Here is a 24,099-nt window from a genome sequence, read left to right as displayed (position 1 = left end):
TGCGGAGCGCGCGGTGCCGCCGGTGCCGCCGCGCGCGCCCGCCCGCCCGCCATGAACTGGCTGTTCCCGCTCGCCAAGGGCGGCGGCGCCTCCGCCGCGGGCCCCGCGCCGCCCGCGCGCACCGGCCTCCAGCAGCAGCGCCAGCGACAGGTCGAGTCCCTGCGCGCCGCGCACGCCTCGTGAGTGGCCGCGGCGGCCGGGCGGGAGAGCGCGGGGGCGGGAGGGCCGCGCGGTGTCGCCCGGCCTGGCCCGGCCCGGCCCGGGCGCGGCGCTGCTCGAGGCGAGACCGCGCTGTGTCGGAAGGTTACGGCGTGTCCCCGCACGGGGACCTGGCTGCGCCCCATCACCACCCGGGGAGGCCCGGCCGGGACCGTGGCTGTGCGGGTAAACAGGACAGCCAGGCCGGCCGAGCCTCGGCTGTCCCGGGGGCGGAGGGTCCCGCCGGGGGACAACTGGACTATACTGTGCTGTGCTGTGCTGTACCGCGGCGGGCCAGGAAGCGGCACTGAGAAACCGAAAGCCGAGTTGGTTGTCGGGGCTACGGGGGAGGCGGCCCCGCTGGCGGCGGTGTGGCCTGGCCGGGGGAGCGGGCGCAGGTCGCCGTGCCCAGTGACACCGGCCACTGACCAGAAGGCCAACTAAGTGCTTAATGGGTTGAAGTCTGCAAAGACGTGCAGACTGTTGGGATAAAACCTCTCAGAGCTGGTTGTGAGAGTGTTGTTCTTTAAAAGTTGACACTAAAACGTAGAGTACCAAGGAGCTGTGTGTCACACTGGTCTATCTAGGCGTAGCAGCCCTACAGGGTCTACTGACTATTTTTTCTGATGTTCAGTGCTAGTTTCCTAATAACTGGCTGTTCCTTGGGACTGTTTTTGTTTATATGCTCAGCAGAAGCCGGTTGTTTTTATTTCTGTTCGATATCCACACTTTTTAAAACAAAACACTTCCTTTCATCCTGAGATACTCCCTCTTGGCATACTGCCCTCCATTTTTCCTAGTGTTTTAAAACTATTTAACTTTTAAAAGGAGATCCACAATTCATACATTCGAAATTATATTTTCAGTGAAGTAAGCATTCTATAGACATACAGCTTCCTAGGATGTCTGTAGAACTGGAATGATAGATGCCACCTCCAAAACAATCAGGAAAGAGGAAGGAGAGTGTTTTCTGTCACATCAGAGTGAGACTAGGAGCGGAAGAGATACGTACTGTATTTCCAAGTTTAATAACTGCAGGTAGCTCGCCATCCTAATATTTATCACACAGGGAACATAAATATGACAGTATTCTAAATACAGTTGCTTGCATAAACTTAATTCTGTTCAGAGCCAGTTTGCAAATATTTTTGAGACTTCACTTTTCTAAGGAGTTGTCTCTGTAGGCAGGCAGCAGCTTAGTGAACTTTTTTCCTGGCAGGAAGAGAAGCTTATCCTGAGTTAAGTCCCCAAAAAGGTGATCAGTGTTTGTCAGTCAGCTTGCTGAACTGGTTTGCTACTTGTTTGGCAGGCACCAGCACAAGCACAGGCAGAGGGGGAATTCCTGCAGCCAGGAATTGAGATGAGGGGTAGGGACGTGATAGCTGCCCAAATGTAACTTTACAGCCCTGTAAACTAGCGGTCTGATCTCTTTTAATCATAGTAAAATAATTAAAACCCAAAAGTCAGGCAAGCAGAGTAAATTCTGACAAAGTGTTCAGTTTTCATAAACAAATGTGAATATCAGCGCCTCAAATTCTTTGCTTTTAAAAAGGTATGTGAACTCGAGCAAGTTTTCAAAAGTGCAGAGGTTTATTTCTTGGATGGGACTGATGTCCTTGCTCATGAACTCTGTAGCAGCACAGATCTGTAGGATAGGAGTATGCATTAAGCGTTGCAGCAGCACTGTTTCCTAAGCAGCGATTAAGTAAATGTCATTCTAGTATTTGTTTTGTCTGATAAGTCTACTTTGTCATTCATTTATGAGTATCCTGACTGCTCTTCACTGAAATGCTCAAAATTCTCGTCACAGTGTAGGTAACTAAGTTATTCAAGTTTGATTTGTATTGTCTTACATCATAAAAGCCCAGGTATGTGTGATCTTAATTTCAGTAAAGCAGCTAAACTCCCTTTTCAGGGTCCCTCACAGGTTAGGAGCTTGAAATAAAGTCTTTGTATTTAAAAAGAGTTTTCTTACATTTGCTGTTGTTCTAGCCAAAGTTAAGTTCCAGTGTACCCATTCCCACTTAGGGAAGGGGCAACTAAGTTTATTAGTTCAAGGTTTTCCATAAGGGAGGTTGTAACCATTTGATCAGCTCAATATGATTCTGTCTTTCTTGTTTCTCTCTCCCTCCCCATCTCGTGAGTGTCCTCATGAGTGTCCTCATCTTCCTCCCCAGTTTCTATAGGTTGTGCCTGTGAGTAGAGCATGATTATATACCCTTCTCAAAAGGATTTTGCAGCAGGCTATTAAAAAGTGTGACAGATGATTACAGGGCAGGAATGTGTGTGAGAGATTCCAGGGAGAATCCTTCAGTTAAGAATGAGGAAGTGCCAGTTTTGGTGTGTGGTGTAACACAGTGGAGCCCTTGATTTGAATTCTCTTGTGTTGAAGATACTTGATACTTTCTTCAAACAACATGTGATTTCACAGGGCAAGAGCAAATACTGAGTTGTCTATGAGAGGAATAAGATCAGCCTGCAGAAAGCAAGGTTCATAACTAAGTTCATGTCTTACCCATTTGTTCCCCAAGCTCTGAAAGCTAGAGTCTTAAATTCTATGTCCAAATAATGCTTGGGAAGTACACAAAACATTCCTAGCACTACTTTTAACACACATTTGCCTTAAATTAAGCCAGTAAGTTGAGATTGTTGTCAGAATAGTGAGTACTGCGATTTCTCCTACTGTGTTTCCATTGCTTGTCATCCCATATGAGGTTTAAAAGTTGAACCTCCTATTTTTTGCTTCAATCTTAATATTCAATATGGCATGCTGAAGCATATTAACTTATTCCAGCATTTTCAATTTTGTTCTTACAGGGCTTTTCAAAACTAAACTAAGTACAAAGGTCTGAGGTCATGCTTGTTTTTTTAGACTTTAAGCTATTATATTGACCATGAATTGGATGCTAACCATTTCTTCTTTGACAGCATTGCAGAAATTCAGAAAGATGTGGAATATCGACTGCCATTCACTGTAAACAACTTGACAATTAATATTAACATGTAAGTAGAGTGAGATATGTCTATGCACATCTTGAAAATTAAAATTGTTCTCCAAAAAAAAAAGTAGTAGTAGAACATAAGTGGCTCCTAGCTAACTTTCAGGAACCTGGATTTGTATTAGTGTTGTAGTGATATGAGTGAAACTAGTCCTGTACAAGATGCAAATGCTCAGCTGAGACCAAAAGTGTATTTTGCTGTACTCAGCTCCTAAGATAGCTGCATGTTTTTAGTTGAAGGTAACTAGGGGACAACACTTGAGGGTTTCTGACTTTGAATCCCTTACAACTGCAAATAAACTTGATTAGTAATTTACTAGTCTGCTGTAACTCCAAACTCTTACCCCAGTGAAGCTTCTGGATCATAACTTAAGTGATTTATTGTAACATTTCCCGTTACTTTGTTTTGGGGGGTGCTTTTGCTGTGGCAAATATTGATGGTATTCTGTCCACAAGTTTTTTATTACTTTCACTTGCTGACTTGGTCTATTCTTACAGGTTACACTGCATTGTATTTATAGTAATAACATTTGTATTTGAAAATACTCTCCTTACGCTACAGTTTTTCTTTGTCCATGGACATATGTACTCCATTGCTATACTACAATTTTGCCCAGTAAATGCTCTCTTCAGTTCCATGGAAGTCTAGTATTCCATTCTGTCTTACTTCTAATTTTATAACTGAATAATCCTTTTGTGTGCTTCATTCCCTGTATATTTCTCCATAACTCTTCATGTAGAAAAGTAGGTTTATGTAATTAATAGTACTTTTTCTTAGCATAATAAGCCTTCTTACACAAATTTTGTCGTGGGATATAGCTGTAGTAATGATTGTTCTTGTATTTGCAGCTTGCTTCCACCTCAGTTTCCTCAGGAAAAGCCAGTCATCAGTGTTTTCCCACCTGTGAGACATCATTTAATGGACAAGCAGGGAGTATATGTGACCGGTCCATTAATAAGTAATGTATGTATAATTTGTAGCTTCATATAGATGTACTGTTAATAGAAGTTTTAATACATGTCACACTAGATTATTGCTAATTTCTCCTTGTAAAAAAGATTAGTACAGATCCTAATCTCTCTCAAATTGTGTTTTGGGGGCCTGAAAACAAAAATTCAGGTGTTCAGTATACTTCTGTTTATTCTTTTACTGGTGCTGTTACTGAGTTGAGTATTCCATATATCTAAAACTATTTTAGTTACGGTGGCTTAGAAAGTTCCTATCAAATTTTTTTGTCAGTATCAATAGCACAGTTCTTGTTTCTTTACAGTGTATTCCAAATAAAGGAGAGGGATGCTTTAAGAGTGTTTTGTAACATAGTTCTTTCCAGCCTAATCCTATTAGAACAACGTCAGGGTTTTAGCTCGAATATTCAGGATTTTAATATGCTGTTCTTTCCCCTTTTCTTTGCCAACAAGGATGTGGTAGATTTTTGGGGTGGGGGAGAGGTTTTGACTCTTTCAGAAGGCAATTAATGCCTTTGTCCTTGAATCTTTTTTTTCCCCCCTCCTTTCGTTGGTTTCCCAAATGTAACTTGGTAACTAAGGTGGATTTCTTTTGGTTGTTCATCAGAAATGTTGTACTTCATTGACTCTTCCTTTATAATGGAATATACAAAAGACTTCTAGTTTCTATTCAATTCTGGGATGCTTTATCACTTAATTTGGAGCTTATATGTACACAGTTTACAGTAGCTGATATGTCTGAAATAGCTTCCAGCACTGCTGTGTGGGTATATTAAACAGTTAAGTTCAGCACATTTTGGAGCTGTTCGATTCCAGATATAATTTTTTTTTTCTGCATTGGGTTTTGTTTTGTGCTTTTACCAGTTTACAATGCACTCAGATCTTGGAAAAATTATTCAAAGTTTACTGGATGAGTTTTGGAAGAATCCTCCAGTCCTGGCTCCTAGCTCAACATCATTTCCATAGTAAGTTATCTATAAACATGATGAATGGAACTATGTGTATTAACTTTTAAAAAAGAGACTAAACCAATTATTAGGAGGGCAGGGACAGGAATAATGTAATGGATATATGGGGAGAATTATATTCCCTGTCCTTGCACAATTTCATGTGCATGCTCGATGACATGATTGTTTTGAGAAGAAACATAGAATTTCATTGAAGTTACTGTATCAACTTGCTGATGTAACTTTATACCTGTTTTCTTGAAAAACAATATTTACATTATCAGATGAAATCTGGAATTTGCTGTAGATCATGATTTGAGCAGTTGTGTTTTTTCATATTCTGTTCATAACCTCCCAAGCTTTGGGCAGTTTCTGTTGCACAGCTGTGCAACATAAATTGTACCATTTAAAGGATTGCATTAAATATGCAAAAGTGGTCTGAGGCATTCCAACTTTATCAGTACAACTATGGTTCTTGCTGCTCTCAGTGGACAGGCTGGAGAGTTGGGCTGATTCCAACAGGATGAGGTTCAACAAGGCCGAGTGCCGGGTCCTGCACTTTGGCCACAACAACCCCCTGCAGTGCTACAGGCTGGGGGCAGAGTGGCTGGAGAGCAGCCACAGAAAGAGACCTGGGAGTTTGGATTGACAGGAAGCTGAACATGAGCCAGCAGTGTGCCCAGGTGGCCAAGAAGGCCAATGGCATCCTGGCCTGAATCAGGAACAGTGTGGCCAACAGGTCCAGGGAAGTGATTCTTCCCTTGTACTCAGTGCTGGTGAGGCCACACCTCAAGTACTGTGTCCAGTTTTGGGCCCTTCAGTTCAGGAAGGATATTGAGGTGCTGGAGCAGGTCCAGAGAAGAGCAACGAGGCTGGTGAAGGGACCCGAACACAGGTCCTATGAGGAGAGGCTGAGGGAGCTGGGGCTGTTTAGCCTGGAGAAGAGGAGGCTCGGGAGAGACCTCATCACTCTCTACAGCTACCTGAAAGGAGGTCATAGCCAGGTGGGTGTTGGTCTCTTCTCCCAGGCAACTATCAGCAAGACAAGAGGGCACGGTCTTAAGCTGTGCCAGGGGAGGTTTAGGTTGGATATTAGGAAGAAATTTTTTACAGAAGGGGTAATCAGGCATTGGAATGGGCTGCCCAGGGAAGTGGTGGATTCTCCGTCCCTGGAGGTTTTTAAGATGAGGCTGGATGTGGCACTTAGTGCCATGTTCTAGTAAGCACGGTGGTGTTGGATCAAGGGTTGGACTTGATGATCTCAGAGGTCCCTTCCAACCTGGCTGATTCTGTGTTTCTATGATACTAGGATTAGAGGCAGCTCTAATTCCGTTGTGAATTTAAAAAAAAACATTCCTGTTATTTAGAAGTAACTATGTGTGTGTTGCCCAAACTGTTAAATGCTATACCATAAGTAAGAACTAATGTATGACACAAATGTGTTTCTTACAACTTCAGGATGGAAACAATTGAAATTTATGCTCTCATAAATTTTTGTGAAGCAGTTTTCTTATAATTAAGAGTGTGTGTAATTGGCTGCTCTACAAGAGTATAGTTTAATGGAATTCTATATTATATTGCAGTATAAGAAAAAAAGACTTATTACATTAGAAGTAACAGACAATGCAAAGTTTATGGTCATCTGAAAATTCAGTCATGTCTTTTATGTGGTCTAGTAGTTATAATTCAAATGATAAGAAATGTGCTGTAAGCAGTTGGTTGCTCATGGTTGTGGGGTTTTTTTGTTTGTTTTTAGCCTTTTCAACAAACCAGCTGGAATGCCTCCTTTTGCTCCTCAGGGGTTCCCATTTCTTCCTCCATACCCACCTCAAGAAACAAATAGAACAATGGCAGCCATGCCTGTTGCTGAATCAGTTTCTTCAAGCTACACTACAGACAAGCCTGCTGCTCCCTCCTATGGCTTGATTGCTGATCTGCCACTACCTGTTCCCACAGCAGAAGCTGTGCTTCAGGTCTGTGTTCTGAGTTTTGCTGCTTAAGCTGTCAGACACTGAGTATGAGTTCCCTCGAGGGCACACAGGGCATTGCCACAAAACTCAAGGAAGCAGTATGTGTAACTGCACTTCATTGTTTTGCTGGTGTTAGGAAAGCAAAACTGTTATTTTGCCTTTGACAAAAAGTTTTTTACAACTTGAAGTTGAAGCAACAAGTTTGTCTTTCTGAGTTTCAGTGAAACTAGTGTTACACTAAATATCTTTGAATATAGAGAGTTTTTTCTTTTGGAGCTGTACTTTCCCATAGTGTAGCTGTAACCGTTTCTCCAACCACGAAAAATGGTTTTTATTTTTTTTCCTGCCCAGAACCTGTCAGATGAGGACAATATGCAATCTTAAGCCTCTATATGTAGAATTCTATCTTGTATGTGTATATCAAACTCCCTCTCTCTGATGAACTGTGGAAGGAATTTTTTTTAATGTCCTCTAAAAACTTTATATGTAAATATTTTGTCTTTAATAAAATCTTGTCTTTAGAAACAAAAGTTTTCTTAATCTTTGAAGACACTTTTCTGGCTTTGTGAAACTCAAATTTTCTACATTCTATGAAGACAGAGGCTTTTTCCTTGTCTAAAACCTTTTTTTTCTGAGGGATTATAGCTTTAAAAACCATATGAAAGAGATCAAAATGTCAATCTCTTTCTTTGTTCTCACTTCTCTGAGTTGTACTCATGTGTATTTCCTTGGTCACCCAACTGTTTTCAAATGAAGGACATGGCAAGGCAGAATTATTTGCCTCCAAAACTGTCTTATCTTTTGTGACATGCCTCCCCAAACATCCTCGAGCATTTTGTTGCCATTGTTGAGTTGTCTTCTGCTCAGAGACTAGTACTACTGCTTCTTACCACTTTTTCTGCTTTTCTTCTTGCTGGCAACTATTCATCTCCAGTTTTGGATTAAGCAGGTTAAATATCGAGAAATTGCTCTTCAAAAATCTACTAAGCATTTCTGAACTTACATTTAGGTTGGCCAGAATGGTTTTACTTACAAGATGCCTGATGTTCCTGATACCTTTCCAGAACTCTCAGAACTAAGGTAAATTTTCAGAAGGTAGTTAAACTTTCCATAGTTATTAAAGGCAGTTACTGCTGGTCTGTGTCTGATTTTTGTCATAAGTCTGTACACGTTACCGAGATTTTTATAAAAATTATGGAGAGTAGAACTGCCACATACCAAAATTGTGGAGTCAGAAAGTAAGCCAGCCTTGAATTCAAATGTGCTGCTTGCTTAGGGGTTTCTAATCTATTTGATTCTTTCAATCTAATCTTCTTGATTCAACACCAGGAAAAAGAGCATTTATTTTTATTTTTCCTAACGATCAGTTTTCTGCTGTTTTCTGAAGCCTTGCCAGGGATTTAATTTCTATTAATACAATAAGCATAACTTTTGAAGGAGGAAATGGGACAGCTTTAGACTAGTTCACAAATTGCATTCTCTTAAATTCGAAAGGACTGTAGTGCAGGGTAGCAGTGGACTGTTTTGTGAGCAGCTCAGCGTGTGCAGGGTGGGCTGGGTTAGACAAATCCAGGTGGTAACTGTGCTCAGTGTGCCAGTGCAAATCACTTCTACATCTGAGTACTTTATATACATATTGCACAAATACTTTCATCATCTCGTCACAATTCAAACAAATTTTATTAGCAATTGTTCCCTGCACTTTGCTCAGATATAACAAGACAGCCTCTTAGATCAGATATCTGGGATAGAATAGATTACAAATTGGCTATTAATTCTGAGGGTCTTAGGAGATTTGTTTCCTTTGGATCTCAGATCTTTATGGTGGTGTCATAGTTAAGCGATTGAAAACTCTGTCCTTTCAAAAAGGAGAAGACCTTTAGCAAGAAGGACTTCTGGGCTGGTTTTTTTGTTTCCTTTGACACCTTCCAAAGGTTTAATTTCGCTAAATCAGCTGTAAGTTCTAGCAGTATCCTTATTACATAGCAGCAAGTTAGCAGTTTTGCAGGAAGTCTAATTTGTTTGTTTAAACAAAATATTGTAATCAAGCCTGATCCTTTTAAGAAGACTGGATTAAAATTCTATGATTTTTCTGGTGATAGTTGAGTTAAATGACAAATGGTATTGCAGCTGTTCTGAATAGCTATATTGTGTGTAGGTGGCAAGGTTTTGGTAGCTGGGGGGCTTTTTGGATGGCCTTTGTGAGAGAGGTCAGGGGTTTCCCCTGTGCCAGGCTGGCTTGGCAGCAAATCCACTGCAGGACAGTGGCCCATGGAGAGGGCTATGGTGGGACAGATACCCACGCTGCAGTCCATGGAGGACCCCACATTGGAGCAGGCAGATATGCCCTGAAGGAACCTGCAGACATGGATAGCCCAAATTAGAGTAGTCTCCCCTGCCAGGAACTGATGGCAATCTGTGGAGAGGAACCTATACTGGAGTGGGGCAAAAGTGTGAGGAGGAAGGAGCAGCAGAGATGAGTTGTATGGACTGACTGCTACCTCTGCAATTCCTTCCCTGCCTCAAGGAATAGAGGGCAGTGGGAGGTAGAGGATTTGGGAATGAAGGAATGAAGCTGAGCCTGGGGAAAAAGGGAGCAAGATGTTTTAGTTTTTGTCTTTCTTGCTCACCATCCAACTCCTATTGTAATTGACAGTAAATTCAGTTAAATTTTTCCGAGTGTCTTTTGCTTGTGATTGTAATTGATAAGTGATCTCACTAATCTTTATCTCAACCGTTGAGCTTTTCCTTTATATTCTTTTGAGGAGGGGGAGAGAGGAGGAGAGAGCAGCTGGGTGGGCATCTGGTAGCTGGGGACGGTCAACCCACTGTAGTAGCATTAAAAAGCACTTTTTAGGAAGTAAGCCTTAAAATGGGTGATACTTTTTAACATGCTACTTTTTAAGCTTACTTCTGCACATAGGAGAGCCCACAATCCAGGAGAAGGGGGAAAAAGAAGTTGTAGTCAAGTGTCACGTGTCTGTAAAATCCCCAAAAATGCCTCAAAGTTTTGGCAGGGGTGAGTTAACTCTGCATGTGGTGTTTGCTGTTAGATTTAAATCTACTCCCGTTCTGTTTGAATACAGCATATCGCAGCTGACCAGTATGAACGAGCAAGAGGAGGTATTACTGCAACAATTTGTGGCTCTACCACAACTGAAGCAAGTCATTACTGATAGAGATGAGTTAGTGAAAAGCATCGAAGAGCTGGCAAGTAAGGTGTCAAAATGTTATCATCTATGGCTGTGTGCTGTGAACTGAATCCTTTAAAAAAAAGTAGTAATAGTGACTTTATTTTACAGAAAAGAACTTGTTGCTGGAGCCTAGTCTTGAGGCAAAAAGACAGACAGTGTTGGATAAAGTAAGTGAGCAATAAAATCTTTTTCAGAAATGTTAGGAATAATATTTGGTGGTTTTCAAGGCGAAAATGTTCTTTTTGTTTTTCCTTCCAGTATGAACAACTTACACAGATGAAAGCAGCCTTTGAAAAAAAGATGCAAAGACAGCATGAACTTAGTGAGGTATAATTTCTACATGTTATCCTTTAAGAATATTTCAATAAAATGGAAGTTTTGATTTGTATCTTTAACCGTTAAGAATATTCTTCTGGTTAATCTAATTTTGTATGAAATAGATTCATATAACGTATGAAAAAAATGGGATGGTGTACCAAACAGGTTAAAAGCAAAAGAAGGATTTCTTTGGTTTGGTTTTTGTTTTTTAATGCTATGATAGAAGCAAAGTTGGAAGAAGAGAGTGATGTGGATCTAGAGCTGTTAAGTACAATCCTGGACCAAACCAGTTTTAAGAATAGAATGATCTTTAAAGAAGGCTTGTTTAATTAATAATACTTATTTAACATAGTAAGCTTGTAAAACTGTACCAGGTGAAAATGGTCAAAATGATGACTTTATAAATTAAATTCTGTGATTCACTAGGTATGCTTACTTTGGGCAACATGTTGGATAATGCTGTCAAACACTGCACATTCAAAAGCACAAGCTGGGTAAAGTTATTACTTCAGAAAGTAATTCAAAGAAGGAAGACAATTTCTTGGTATGTTTACCAGGCTATGCATTAGAAGATGTAACTTCTCACAAACCAGTTCCTGCACTGAAATTATTTGCTAGACTTGTCACCTGAGAATACAACAGTCTGTCAAATTAGCACGCATAGTACCTGAATTTCAGAATGTCCCCAAAGTAACAAAATAACAATGAAAAAATTGCATGACAGCAAACTGAATGATTTCATACATGATCTAAAAGTATTAAATGTTTCTCACTGGAAAATCAGAATAGTCTGACTTCTAATGCCTCCTTTCCGTGTGATGCAAGTTGTCTTTGAAGTGGATGTAGATAGTTGACATTGAGAAACTTATTTCTGTAAGAAACCACTTCAGAACAGGACATAATATCCCACTTTTGCATTACCTTTTCTTTTTTCTAAGTTAGATTTGCTGATTCAGTTTAATGATGGTTAGGAGGCTGAGAGCTGGCGAGTTGCAACTGAATTTTTCTGGTTTTTTCCCATATATGCTATATCTTCATGTATTGATGTTTGCTGTGCTCTACCTGGTATCTCCTATTCTCTGTCCTTCAAAGTTCCAGACAAGTCTTTTTACTTGTACTGTGAGTGAATTTTAGTCATCTTTTATTAGAGCAGAATCTCCTTATTTGCTACAAGATTAATTTAACAGGAAATTTCTGATTAAAGTTTTACAGTACTTAAGTAAAATATTTTTCATGCAGTAGATGGAAGAGTAGGCCAAGCATCTAAAATGTATAAATATCTTAATTTTGCAGTTTTGTCTCCGCACAGACTCCTACTGGATGTGAATCATGTTCTGATTCACTGCTCAAGCATATTAGAGGAAAAATAATGAAATTGTATGCAATAAACAGAAATAAGGTTTGAGGTTTATAAGAACAGAAAAATAAGTATACTAGTTTAGATTAGCAGCCCATCTAATTCTTGAGTAGGTGCTTTTTGCTTTCCTGTCTTCCTCTCCACAGTCATTTCTAGGGTATTTGAAAGCTGAACAGTAAGTGCTTTTCTACCTTTTTATACTTCTCAGATTCACAACTGAGTTTCAAAAGTAGACCCTATTTATTGAAGACACTTGAAACGCTAGTTCTACTGAGAAATCATGCACTCGAGAACCTGTCAGATTTCCAAGCTGGATGCTTTCTACAGTGTAGGGTAAAAGTTGAAAAGCTTTATACATTTGTGAGAATGATTGTATATCAAGACCTAAACTAGCAATGCTTTTCTCACATTGAATCCTTTCTAGTTTAACAAGTTGTACTGTTTCTTGGAGATGAAGCTTCATCTGGTCACTTTGGCTTTTATGTAATAATAATGCTTTATCCACATATTCCATATTTATATAGTCTTGAAAATATAGGTTGAGATGGACAGTTTAATATTACGTAGGACTTTTTATTTTCTTAGAGTTGCAGTCCAAGTGCTCTGCAAGCCAGACTTAAAGTAGCTGCCCATGAAGCTGAAGAGGAGTCTGACACTATTGCAGAAGACTTCTTGGAAGGCAAAACAGAAATAGATGACTTTCTTAGTAGTTTTATGGAAAAGAGAACGGTATGTAATATACAAATACTTCTAATCTGAGATATGTACGACACATAAATAAATTTAGGACTTTGAGTTTGAGCAGTCCTGTGGTACAGAACAGTGCTGTAGTGAGCTTTTGACAGAAGAAAAAATTATCCTTAATTGGCTTCAGTGTATTTAGAGTATAATCTAGTTCTGAAGGCACGTATTTTTAAGGCAGGAGTGCAAAGGTCTCCTGCATTAGACCTTATTGGTGTATTGTTGCAAATATTTTTGTGCCACTTTCTTGAATATCATATACAGATGCAGGGAAGATAGCCACATGGTAAATTTCAAATTTGGAAGGTTGACATAAAATGACGTGTTGTATTAAACAACATTAATGTTTAATTTATTAAACTTTTTAAACTAATTATTTTTGTTGATGGCTATCACCAAATAAGTAACTGAGGTTCAAAAAACAACATTCTTGCTTGTGCTGTAACAGAAGCAACTTAGCAGACAGTTTACCTTTCTTTAAAGATGCCTAATAAGTGCATTTCATAACACTGCAAACAATCATCTTGTAAGCAATTGTGGATGAAATAATGTTATCAATATAGACCATTGTTCAGCTTGAACAATGAACGTAGGTCAGAGGGCTTTTCTTTTTTAAAAAGAAAAGTAGCTAAATAATTAAAGAGAAACTGGTATGCATTATAAAAAATTGCGTTCAGAATTCAGTCTTGTACTTCTTGTTTTTGTAGCTGTGCCACTGCAGACGAGCCAAAGAGGAAAAACTTCAACAGGCAATAGCAATGCACAGCCAATTTCATGCACCGCTATAGGTAAACTATTTTTTTGAAACAATTTACCATAAGGTTCCACACTGTGTAACTGCAAATGGATTTGTTAGAGTGCTTAGTGTTCTGATGATGCTGTGGAAATCAAGTATGTACTGGATCTATTGTTATTTGTATTTAAAACATAACTTCTGGAGGAGTTAAAATATCTAATTATGGATATTTGTCTTTACAGACTTCCTGCAAACTACACCTGCCAAGAGAACGAATGAAAAATCCAATAAAGCACACTTTTTAATAATTATTATTTGCAAATAAGCATTTCATCTTATATGGTTGTATTTATAGAAGAGATTGTATACAAAGTTGGAATGGTTTTTGTACAAATTAGAATGTCTCTTTATATTCTCATTGTACTCAAGAATCCTTCTATTGCAATCTTTGCATTAATTTCTTGTATTTATTGTTGATAGTTCTTATTATATTTAAGTTCCCTGCTGCTATACTCCATTCTTCAGAAATTAAATATCTAAACATGTAATTTTGACTAGCTTTTTACATTTTTATAAAAACTTAATTCATATCTTTTGTATTCTGAACTTTAAACATAGATTTGGCTTGATCTGTGGAAGACTCTGAGATAAGTGTTGATAGGGCTTTGGAAACTGAAGAAGTTCTTAATTGAGATGGTCAGTGGATTCACAAGCTGTCTTTTCTTGAAGCCAAAATACTGAAGAACAAGTTTTTTACTTCCAAATAATAATAGAAAACTAAGTGTAGCTTATATTCTGTTTTGGATAAATAGATTGGAATTAAGCAAAGAATGTGTTGGAACAAATTATACTGGAATCAAAATAGAATAAATGATCTCTGCTTAGATTTCGTATGTTGGTTAGTAACATTGATGCACTGATTTCAGGAGTGGCTTGGTATCTACCACTATAATTAAACACAATTTTCATCTGACAATTTAATTTTCTTATTTTTTTTTTTGTACTTAAAGGATTAATAATCGGGTCACCTCCCAGTTTCTCTTCTATGCAATATGAATATGTTCATCATGTGAGGAACTCAGAAGCACTTTACAAAAACTATCTTTGAAGTTCTGTGGGAAATAGTTATTTTTTCCTAATTTTAAAAAAGAAAGAAACTAGTGTGGTTGGAGTTACATTGTGTGCTATGTTAAGGCAAGGGATAGAATTTGGAAGTGAGATTTAATTCTGCCCACTGAATCTTGCATCTGGTAAGCTGACTTTTTTAGGATGTAGGTATATCTGCTGAGAAGTGATAGGACCAAATGAAGATACTTGGGTGTCTGAAAAAAATCAACACTTTATAAGTGCCATGGTTAAGCAATAATTTTAGAGTATCTTCTTCCAAAAAATGTGCTGCTTGTATATTGACATAGCACTTCTGCTAATGTGCTAACTAAAGCCCTGGTTAGAAATGAGATCATGTAGGTTTCCAAATGGTTCTGGACTTCTGTATCTGAGTAGCATGATTTCTGCAGCTCTGGAGAAGAGTTAGATGTAAGTCATCACTGTCACCTTCTTGGCAAACTCTCATCTATTTATGTGCTGGATGTAGCAGTTGTTTCTGACCTTTTTCTGAGGATCTAGCTGTCGTTAAAGACTAGACTCACACCTCTGTACAGGGCTGGTTTTTTATTGTTGTTTCTTCCGTGTAAGCAGAGAAAGGAACAGATGACCAGACATTTGGTGTTCTTGCTGTATTGGGCTAGTATTTTCTTTATATGTTTTATAATGGCATGGAATGACAGGCTTCTCTTCTCATCTGCCTCCTCATGTTGAATGTTTTGTCAGGTATTGTGATGCTCTACTACCACTGAACTCTTTAGCCAGGTCACCTTCAGGGGATTTGCTTCCCAAACTAGTACAAGTTCTGCACACTTCAGCTTTTCCTCTTATGTTACTTTAGCAAACACTTTCAAACTCTTTTCAGTACTAACCGTGTAGTTCAAGACTCAGCAATTCAGTATATTACACAACAACTGGTGAATAATGAATTGGATATTGCCCCTACTATGGGAGAAACTCTTAAGGCCATACAGCAGGTGAAAACTGGCAAGGCAGCTGGGTTTGATGGAATTCCACGTGAAGTCTGGAAACATGGGGGCCAAGCACTTCATGCTAAATTTCACAAATTTGTGGTGTGCTGTTGGGAACTAGGTGAACTACCATCAGACCTTCGTGATGCAGTCATCATCACCTTGTATAAGAAGAAAGGAGATAAATCAGACTGTTCAAATTACTGTGGTATTACTCTGCTCTCCATTGCTGGCAAAATCCTTGCAAGAATACTTTTGAACAGACTAATACCCGCTATAGCAGAAGGAATTCTACCTGAAAGCCAGTGTGGTTTCAGAGCCAACAGGAGTACCACAGACATGGTATTTGTTCTCAGACAACTGCAAGAGAAGTGCAGGGAACAGAACAAAGGTCTCTATGTAACCTTTGTTGATCTCACCAAAGCTTTTGATACTGTGAGCAGAAAAGGTCTGTGGCAGATTCTGGAACATTTAGGATTTCCCCCCAAGTTCCTTAAAATGATCATCTCACTCCATGAGGATCAGCACAGCCAAGTCAGACATGCCGATGCACTTTCCGAGCCCTGTCAAATAACCAGTGGTGTGAAACAAGGCTGCGTTCTTGCACCAACCCTATTCACAATCTTTTTCAGCATGATGCTCCAAAGGGCCATGGCAGACCTCGACGAAGAAAATGGTATCTACATCCGATATCATACCAATGGAAGCCCATTCAACATAAGGCAACTGAAAGGCCACACTAAGACCTTAAACCATCTTGTCCGTGAGCTGCTTTACACTGACACCGCCATCCTCGTCACCCACACAGAAGCAGCTCTGCAGTGTTTAACATCCTGCTTTGCAGAAGCTGCTGAGCTTTTTGGGCTGGAAGTCAGCTTGAAGAAGACAGAAGTTTTCTACCAACCTGCACCTCAGGAAGTCTTCCACCATCCTCATATCACCACTGGTGAATCAGAGTTCAAATCAGTCCAGCAGTTTAATTACCTGGGAAGCATCATTTCCTCGGATGGTAAGATTGACGGAAAGATAGGCAACAGGTTAGCAAAGGCATACAGAGCTTTCGGAAAACTCCACAAAAGAGTTTGGCGAAACAAACACCTGAAGAAAAGTACAAAGATCAGTGTTTACAGAGCCATAGTGCTGTCTGCTCTCTTATATGGATCTGAATCATGGGTCATTTACTGCCACCACCTGCAACTCTTAGAACGCTTCCATCAGTGCTGCCTCTCTACAGTCCTAAACGTCCAATACATCTGTTCTAGAACAGGCAGCAGTTACAAGTATTGAGGCCATGTTGCTGAGAACACAGCAACATGTGTTGGGCAGGGCATGTCTCCAGGATGAAGGACCACCGCCTCCCTAAGATTGTGCTCTAAGGTGAACTTGCCACCGGCTGCTGCAAGAGAGGAGCCTCGAAGAGGAGATACAAGGACTCCCTGAAACAATGTCTCAGCCTTGGCCATATCCATCATTGTTGGTCTACTCTGGCCTCCAATCGGGAGGCCTGGAGACACACTATAATGCTGCTGCTTCTTTTGAGAACGCACGCAGGATCACTCTTGAGGAGAAAAGACAACGTAGAAAGAACCGTGTCTTGTCGATACCACCTAAGGAGTCTTTCTGCTGTGCCTTTTGCAACTGGACTTGTCTGTCTTGCATTGGCCTTTTTAGCCACCAGCACACTTGTAGCAAGTGTGGGTAGAGTCCTTCCCAAATCTTTGTTCGCGAAGCCTAGCCATGATGACTTTAGCAAATTTACAAATTCAAAACTTGATGGAGTCTTTCTGGTGGTAGTGGAGTAGAGTCTGGAAGAAATTGTCACTGTTCAATGCAAGTTCAGTGTTTGTTGTTCAGGGATATGAGAGTTTAAGATCTCCCCTTTTCTCCCTTTCTATTCTCTCATATTATTGTTCCTGTTCTTTAGATTTTTTTCCCTTATTTTTTAGCCTCTTTGCAGACACAAACCCATCCTCTGGAAAAGAAGTACAAAAGTCTCTGTGTTCAACAGTGTTGGGTTAGCTGCAGGAATCCCATCACATCCAAGAAAAGCCAGCCTGTTTCTGGCTTTTCTGGCTTTAAAGGCCAAGCTGATGTGGGTTTGTATTTTCTCCTTGAGGTTTGTTTTTTTTTCTTTAGTCCTACACTGGTTGCACCTTCACCAAAAGACTTAGTAGAATGGTGATAACACTGTCAAGAGTTAGGTTTTTTTGCTTCTAGCATGCTGGTAGCTCACTGTTGGGTGCATTCCTTACATTATTTTGCTAAAATATGGAGTGTAGGTGTAAATCCATCTTTAAACAACTCCCTGTAAAGTGTAAGAGAACGGCAGCTGCTGTTAGATGCATATTCTGAAGGCTTTTGAAATGTGTCAAGCGAACTTTTAAGCAATCTGGAATAACAGGCTACGTGTACAGTGACTTGTTTCTTGGGAGCCTTGCGCTATGTCACCCTCAGGTGTTCTGCCAAGTGGGAAAGAGAACTCAGTGAGCAAGAAATAAGAGTAAGAAGATGGCTTGTCTCTGATGTTGCAGTAGTTTTGGGGGGGAAGTACATTCTGTATTGTAAGTGCTAATTGAGCCTGGGGTTTGCTTAATTTCAGTACCTGATCTTGCAGCTAAATCACAGGACCACAGAATGGGTAAGGTTGGAAGGGACCACAGTGGGTTATCTGGTCCAACTTCCCTGCTCAAGGAGGGGCATCCTAGAGCACATGGTACAGGATTGCATCCAGACAGTTCTTAGGTATCTCCACTGAGGGAGACTCCGCAACCTCTCTGGTCAATTTCCTCAGTGCATGGTCACCTGCACAGTAAAGAAGTTCTTCCTCATATTCAGCTGGAGCTTCCTGTGCATCAGTTTCTCCCCATTGCCTCTTGTCCTACTGCTTGGCACCACTGAGAAGAGCCTGGCTCCATCCTCGAGACCCTCCCTTCAGATACTTACAGACATTGCTGAGGTCCCCTCTCAGTCGTCTCTGAAGGCTGAACAGGCCCAGCTCCCTCAGCCTGTTCTCATCACTGAGGTGCTCCAGTCCCCTCATCATCTTTGTTGCCCTCTGCTGGGCCTTCTTCAGGAGCTCCATGTCTCTCTTGTACTGAGGAGCCCAGAAATACTCTTCTCAGGTGGAGGACTCTTCATTTACCTTTGTTGAATTTCAGAAGGTCTCTCTGCCCATCTCTCCAACCTATTGAGGTCCTTCTGAAGGGCTGCACAATGCTCTGGAGTATTTGCCACTCCTCCCAGCTTTGCGTCATCAGCAAACTTGCTCAGGAGGCACTCTGCTGTGCTAGGCACCTCTGCAAGCAAGAGACTATTATGGTAAAGTCAGTTCTAAGCAGTATGTACTATAGTTCTGTTTGCTCTGTACATAATCCTGCAGTTTTGCTGCTTTGGACCTGGACCAATTTGGTTATTTCTAACCAAATAAGTTAGAAATCTTACAGTTTTATTCATGTCCAAATTCTTGCTACCCCCTTCAAAGACTAGCATAAATCTTTCTAAAAGAGAGATTTAAGAGACCTTCAGGTCAAACTGAATTAAAACTCTGACAACGAAGTTATCAGCCGTAATTGCGTCTTTATTCTGAACAGTAAATGCTGTAACATGTTAAACTTACAAATAAAGGCTTTGGGATTTTTATATATCTTGTAATCATCTAACTTATGGATAGAGTCAGGCATTTGACATTGCAGGACTTCTTGAGTGGATACAGAATTATGTTGGAAATGGATGCAGTAAGTTGCTCAAGGAGAAACTTAATATCTTCATGAGTAGTGATGTGAGCTTTTCATGTTTAACTCTCTCAATAGCAGTAATTCTTGGAGCCACCTTCACTGAAACAGGCTTTGAAAACCCATACTGGATCTCTGGCTTTTGTAAGCACCTTGTTTTGGTCAGATACCTTGTAGACATCACACTTACAGTAATAAGCTATGAAGAAAGCTTGTATATCAATAATAAGGAAATACTTTACATAAAATAACTGTGTTCTTTAGTCTCCACAAAGGGAATAAATTCATCCAAAAAACCTTGGCAACCAGCAGACTTAAAAAAGTGAGTCCTTGCCTGAACTCAGTCACAATTCTGGTGGACCTCTTAAGGTTTCATTAGCTTCTTTCCAGAATAATTTATATTAAAAGACCACTATATTTTATTTTAAGGTTTAGCATGATTTGATTTGCTGGTTTCAGGTGCTCTACTGGCAATTTAAATATGACAGGTAAAGTTAAATGCTTATTTTACCTTCTTATTGCCCCACTCTGCCAGTGTTTCTGGCCTCTCTGAATTTAGCGTTTGCAATACGCTTGTCTCTAGATCTTTGGTGGATTTTTCATGAGTCTTAGTACTCTGATAAGTTGACCCACCACATGTTTCTCCCTTCCTAAATGAACTGTCAGTGACTTTCCTGTCCTTGGAGGATTTGTCAATCACTGTGGTGTTTACCTGTCTCTCCACTACAGAGCATAAGGGTGACCAGCCAACCTAAAAGCCGCACTCAGCCTTCAGCCTGCACCCAGAAACAGCCCCTGACCTTGACTATGTTTGTGATCTACTTGAGAACTCTGTGCAGATCAGGGCAACATCCACATGAAAGCATCAAGTTAGCTAGTCAACAGTGATGACATGCTTATCTTCATTGCAAAGTCTATATCTTAGCTGTTGCTGGGGCTTAATTGTTACTAGTTTGTGTCATTAAACATATTCTATGCTATGTGAACCTGTGCTCTGGCTTGCCCCGTCTTCAAAGAATGTGGTTCCCTGCCTTACTTGCTGATTTTACAAAGGGCTTTCCTTCCCTGCCTCCCTCCTTTTACTTATTTTCTTTTTCTCTTCTTACTTCTAATAATATCATTTGCTCTGAGTTGTGCCCTCCAACTTTTTAATTCTATTTCCCAGATTTTTAGAATCCATTTGCAGTTTATCACCTTTTTCTCTCTTGTACAGAGCTACCAATAAAAGCAGTAGTGAATAGGTTTTCCTTCTGTGCTTCAGATGGTGATCTTCTGTAGAGAAGGCTTCAGCTGTTTGATCCCATTCCCTTCAGTGTCCTTTAGAGGCACATTTTCATACTAAAGACCAGCCTGAACCTAGAGAGGCCTTTTCAGCAGTTTAGCTATGTTCATCTGGGTCGTATTTTAAATTACAGTGGGCTTATGCCAAATTTGCAAAGGTTTGCAGCACAAGGCTACAAGAAATCAGTGTAGTTCATTGTATGGTTTTCTCAATCTTTTTTGGTTTGCATTTCCTAAGAAAAATAAATACAGGGCTGTAACATGCTTCCATATTATTAACACAATTGTTGAGAGTCTTGGTTTTCTTAGTTATCAGTTGTAGATTTCTCCACAGCTTAAAACTACTGGATTAAAGTATCAAAGTAGGGAAGACAGAAAAATTCCCTGTTCTTAGTGGCAAAGTGACTTTTGAGTAAATGAAAAACTACAGTACAAAAATCAGGATAGCAAACCTTTCTTTCACTCACTGGTGTGAAATAAAATTAAATCATACCTAAGTGTTTATTTGAAAGTGTTTCTCATTAGCCTGATAATGCCACAAATACATGCAGTACAGTGAAAACAGTAGCAGCTAATGCAAAATTTCAAAGGCTGAAAGACACATCACAGAGGGCTGCTAAGTGAAGGCTTGATAAAGAAAATGTTAATATGTTAATATTTTAGTTGTAAAGCTAGTTACATGGAGTTGCATAAGCGACACAAAGAGTGCTTTGAATTTGCGTATCTTGCTGTTCTGCATTTATTTCTGGACATGTCTAGTAGGACACAATATCATATATAATTTTATATTTTAAAGATGTGCAATAACACTGCCCATTTTCAAACTCATTTTTAGGTAAAATATTTGTGTGGTTTGTTTTCGTTTCTGACTTTGCAGCATATTTCTTTAGTTTGAGAAAGTACATTCAAAGTCTCTAATAACATAAACTTTACAGGCTATGTTCAAAATACAAAACATTTTTAAAAGTGCAATTAAAATCAGGGATTTCATTTATTAAAAATTCATAAAGATTAAAAACAGAAGGCTAGATTCTCAACAGAGTATACCTTAGAGTTGTATTTATTTGAATTGAGCTATAGGGATTTATCAAATTGAGGATCTGGCCTTTCCACTATAACATTAAGATAAACCTTGCTGTTAGGAATTATTTGTTCAAAGACAGCAGCTCCCTTAGGAGGATATTAATAATACTGAAGTTTACATACTCACTTTTAATAATGTAAGTTCGCAGAACAGAGTGAAAACCATCCCATAAATGTAATAAAATCTAACAATTCTAAATTGAAGCATATTTATATAATACAACTCTGTCTGTAAGTCTGTATTTGGAGGAGTAATGTGAAATGCAATCAAAGTAAACTTACATTACTGCCACTTTGCTTTACTAGAGTTCAATACCACATTGTCTCCAAGCAGGTAAGATCAGTCATGTGAACTATATTTTTAACTGCTTGCTTTAACTAATATTTAAAAATAAAAAAGAAACTTGGAAGAATTGCAGCCTAATTTGGCCACCTTTTTAGTGAGTTTCAAGACATTCCAAATTTTAAACATTTTTCACTTGTTTACCTCTGTAGTGATGATTATGAAAACTATTACTCCTATTCTTAAAAATATGATAACAAGATTAAACTTCTTGGTAAATGTTGAATCAGTTCTTAAATTAGTATTGCCATGCTCTTCAGTTTGGCAAATACTAAAAGGGAAATTTTGTGTGGAGACAGAAAAACTGGTTGCTAATGGTTAGTTTATTTTGAACAACAGAATTTGGAAGGAATATTCTTTATAACAGTTCCTTTATGGGCATAACAACCTTCCTTTACTTACAAATTCAAAGTGATGCTTTCGTAAGTGATTTTTGTAAGTGGTTTTATATTCTCTATCTTCTGCACTGTATATGTACCTCACTCAACTCAAACATTTTCAAGTAGGAATCAGAATAGGCTGGAGAATTTAGGATTTTACTACCTTTAGAATTTTAGGTAGGTGGTTTGGAACTAGGGTAAGATAGAAACAAACTTGAGAACTAAACATAAAGAGGCTAGAGTTAACTGCCTAATGTACCTTTTGTTATAAAGGGATGCTTTAGCACAAAGGCTGTGTGAATACTGCTATATTCCTTTGAAGTTTTGGTCACAGAAACTACTGAACTTTCAACACTGCTTGAGAACCAAGTAGAAATGGGATGAATTCACATGCAGCAGCAGAAACTGCTTACTAAAGGATTTTTTTATCAGGATCAAAGCTTCATTTGTCCCCTTAGCCAGCATGTCAATTTGTTAGTTTTACTTTACTGTAAAGAATTCTAGTAGGAGGATATGCAAAATAATTGTTTGAATTCAAAATTTAACACCTCTTATGAAAAAAAAAATATACATAATATGTCTGAAGGCAGAAGAACTCTACAAAAATAAGTTTTGACAGCTTCACCAGTAAGGCTAACACTAATGCATCTTCAACCTTGTGTAAGAGAGTACTTTGGAATTTCACATCTTTGGAGAAGAACTATTATCTTGCACAATAAATAATTATGGAAATGTACAAAGTAAGGAATAATTATGTACAGCATTGATAAAACAAATATCACATTAGCTTAACTAAATATAACAGCAGATATTACCTTTTTTAGCATTATGTCTTAAAATTAATGAACTTGTTCTGCTTAGATCTTTACTTACACAATTGCACAGTTCCCTTTCTTTGGATTATTTCTTTAGGCTACAGACCACTTCCATTCTTCATCTGATGAAAAGATGTCATTCCAGACTGTGTAAGACTCAACTTCATCTGGATCCTTGCTGCTGTGAAGGTGTTTCAGCCTGCCAGAAATACAGCCTCATCAGAGTCCTTGCCACTGTCTTCACTAGGCAAGCAGCCACCTCCACTTGGGGACCTACAGCTTAAGTCCTCCACACCAGACTCCTGATCACTGTTGGCTGAGAGGTCAGGATCAGAACTTTTCAGGTTGTCCTGTGTCAAAATCAGGGCAGAATCTTCTTCATCCCCTTGTGAAGGACTCCGGGATGGGAATGACTTCAGATCGTTGCTATACTCCTGGGGAGTGTTAGCTAAGCTATTGTTGGAAGTAGACAGCCTTAACTGTTTGCTTCGGTCTTGTTGCTTACTCTTGACTTTATTATCACCTAATTGTGATTTCTGAAGATTTGCCAATCGCTGAAATAAAGGAAACAGTATTACATGCACACATTTAGGACCAGTAATCCTCTTCTATGTCTTTGCCTTTTTTTTTTTTAAATATAAGTTCAGAGCCCAACCCAACTAGCACCCTTTAAAACTGTCTGTGGAGTATGAGAAGTGCACAATTTCTCACAAACCAACGCTGACTTACAGCAGCCTTCTGAGCTACAATTCCTTCTGAATTACAGAAGGATTAAACTCACTTTCAGTAGTACTTGTGCACCAACACAGGTAAAATTTCATCCTTAAAGAATAAAAGACCACTTCTGTGTCTTAATGCAAAACATTCATGACAATTTATCTGAAAACAAAGATTACACATGAACATCCTCATTCCAGAAAAGGATTAGTGTGTAGGTGACTCCGCAGCATATGGAATTGGGTTTC

The 24,099-nt window shown here is 39.3% G+C and overlaps 2 protein-coding genes across 8 annotated transcripts in view; one reads left to right on the top strand and one right to left on the bottom strand.

Moving 5' to 3' along the window:
- Window positions 1-9: 9 nt before the first annotated feature.
- Window positions 10-23,717, top strand: VPS37A (VPS37A subunit of ESCRT-I). 4 transcript variants are annotated; one of them, XM_064652791.1, is made up of 12 exons: window positions 12-179; window positions 3,127-3,201; window positions 4,047-4,161; window positions 5,028-5,128; window positions 6,867-7,083; window positions 8,090-8,160; window positions 10,167-10,294; window positions 10,383-10,441; window positions 10,533-10,601; window positions 12,535-12,678; window positions 13,398-13,478; window positions 23,232-23,717. In XM_064652791.1, exons 1-11 carry the CDS (start codon window positions 52-54, stop codon window positions 13,476-13,478), a joined length of 1,188 nt encoding a protein of 395 aa, XP_064508861.1. In that variant the 5' UTR covers window positions 12-51; the 3' UTR covers window positions 23,232-23,717. The 4 variants fall into 4 exon arrangements, with proteins under 4 accessions (XP_064508862.1, XP_064508863.1, XP_064508861.1 ...); XM_064652789.1 differs by lacking the exon at window positions 23,232-23,717 and adding an exon at window positions 13,669-14,402 and having other exon boundaries at window positions 14-179; XM_064652792.1 differs by lacking the exons at window positions 13,398-13,478; window positions 23,232-23,717 and having other exon boundaries at window positions 10-179; window positions 12,517-12,628.
- Window positions 19,058-24,099, bottom strand: part of MTMR7 (myotubularin related protein 7) — a 46,621-nt gene continuing 41,579 nt past the window's right edge. For all 4 annotated transcript variants that reach the window (XM_064652777.1, XM_064652774.1, XM_064652778.1 and 1 more), the window contains one exon: window positions 19,058-23,688. In XM_064652777.1, coding sequence (XP_064508847.1) covers window positions 23,329-23,688 — 360 coding nt within the window. In that variant the 3' untranslated portion in view covers window positions 19,058-23,328. The remainder of the gene's footprint in view (window positions 23,689-24,099) is intronic.

The sequence above is a fragment of the Pseudopipra pipra genome, chromosome 4 (assembly GCF_036250125.1).
Source record: "Pseudopipra pipra isolate bDixPip1 chromosome 4, bDixPip1.hap1, whole genome shotgun sequence".
Taxonomy (NCBI): Eukaryota; Metazoa; Chordata; class Aves; order Passeriformes; family Pipridae; genus Pseudopipra; species Pseudopipra pipra.
Note: the sequence above shows the minus strand (reverse complement) of the source record. Positions and strands in the feature narration are given on the sequence as shown.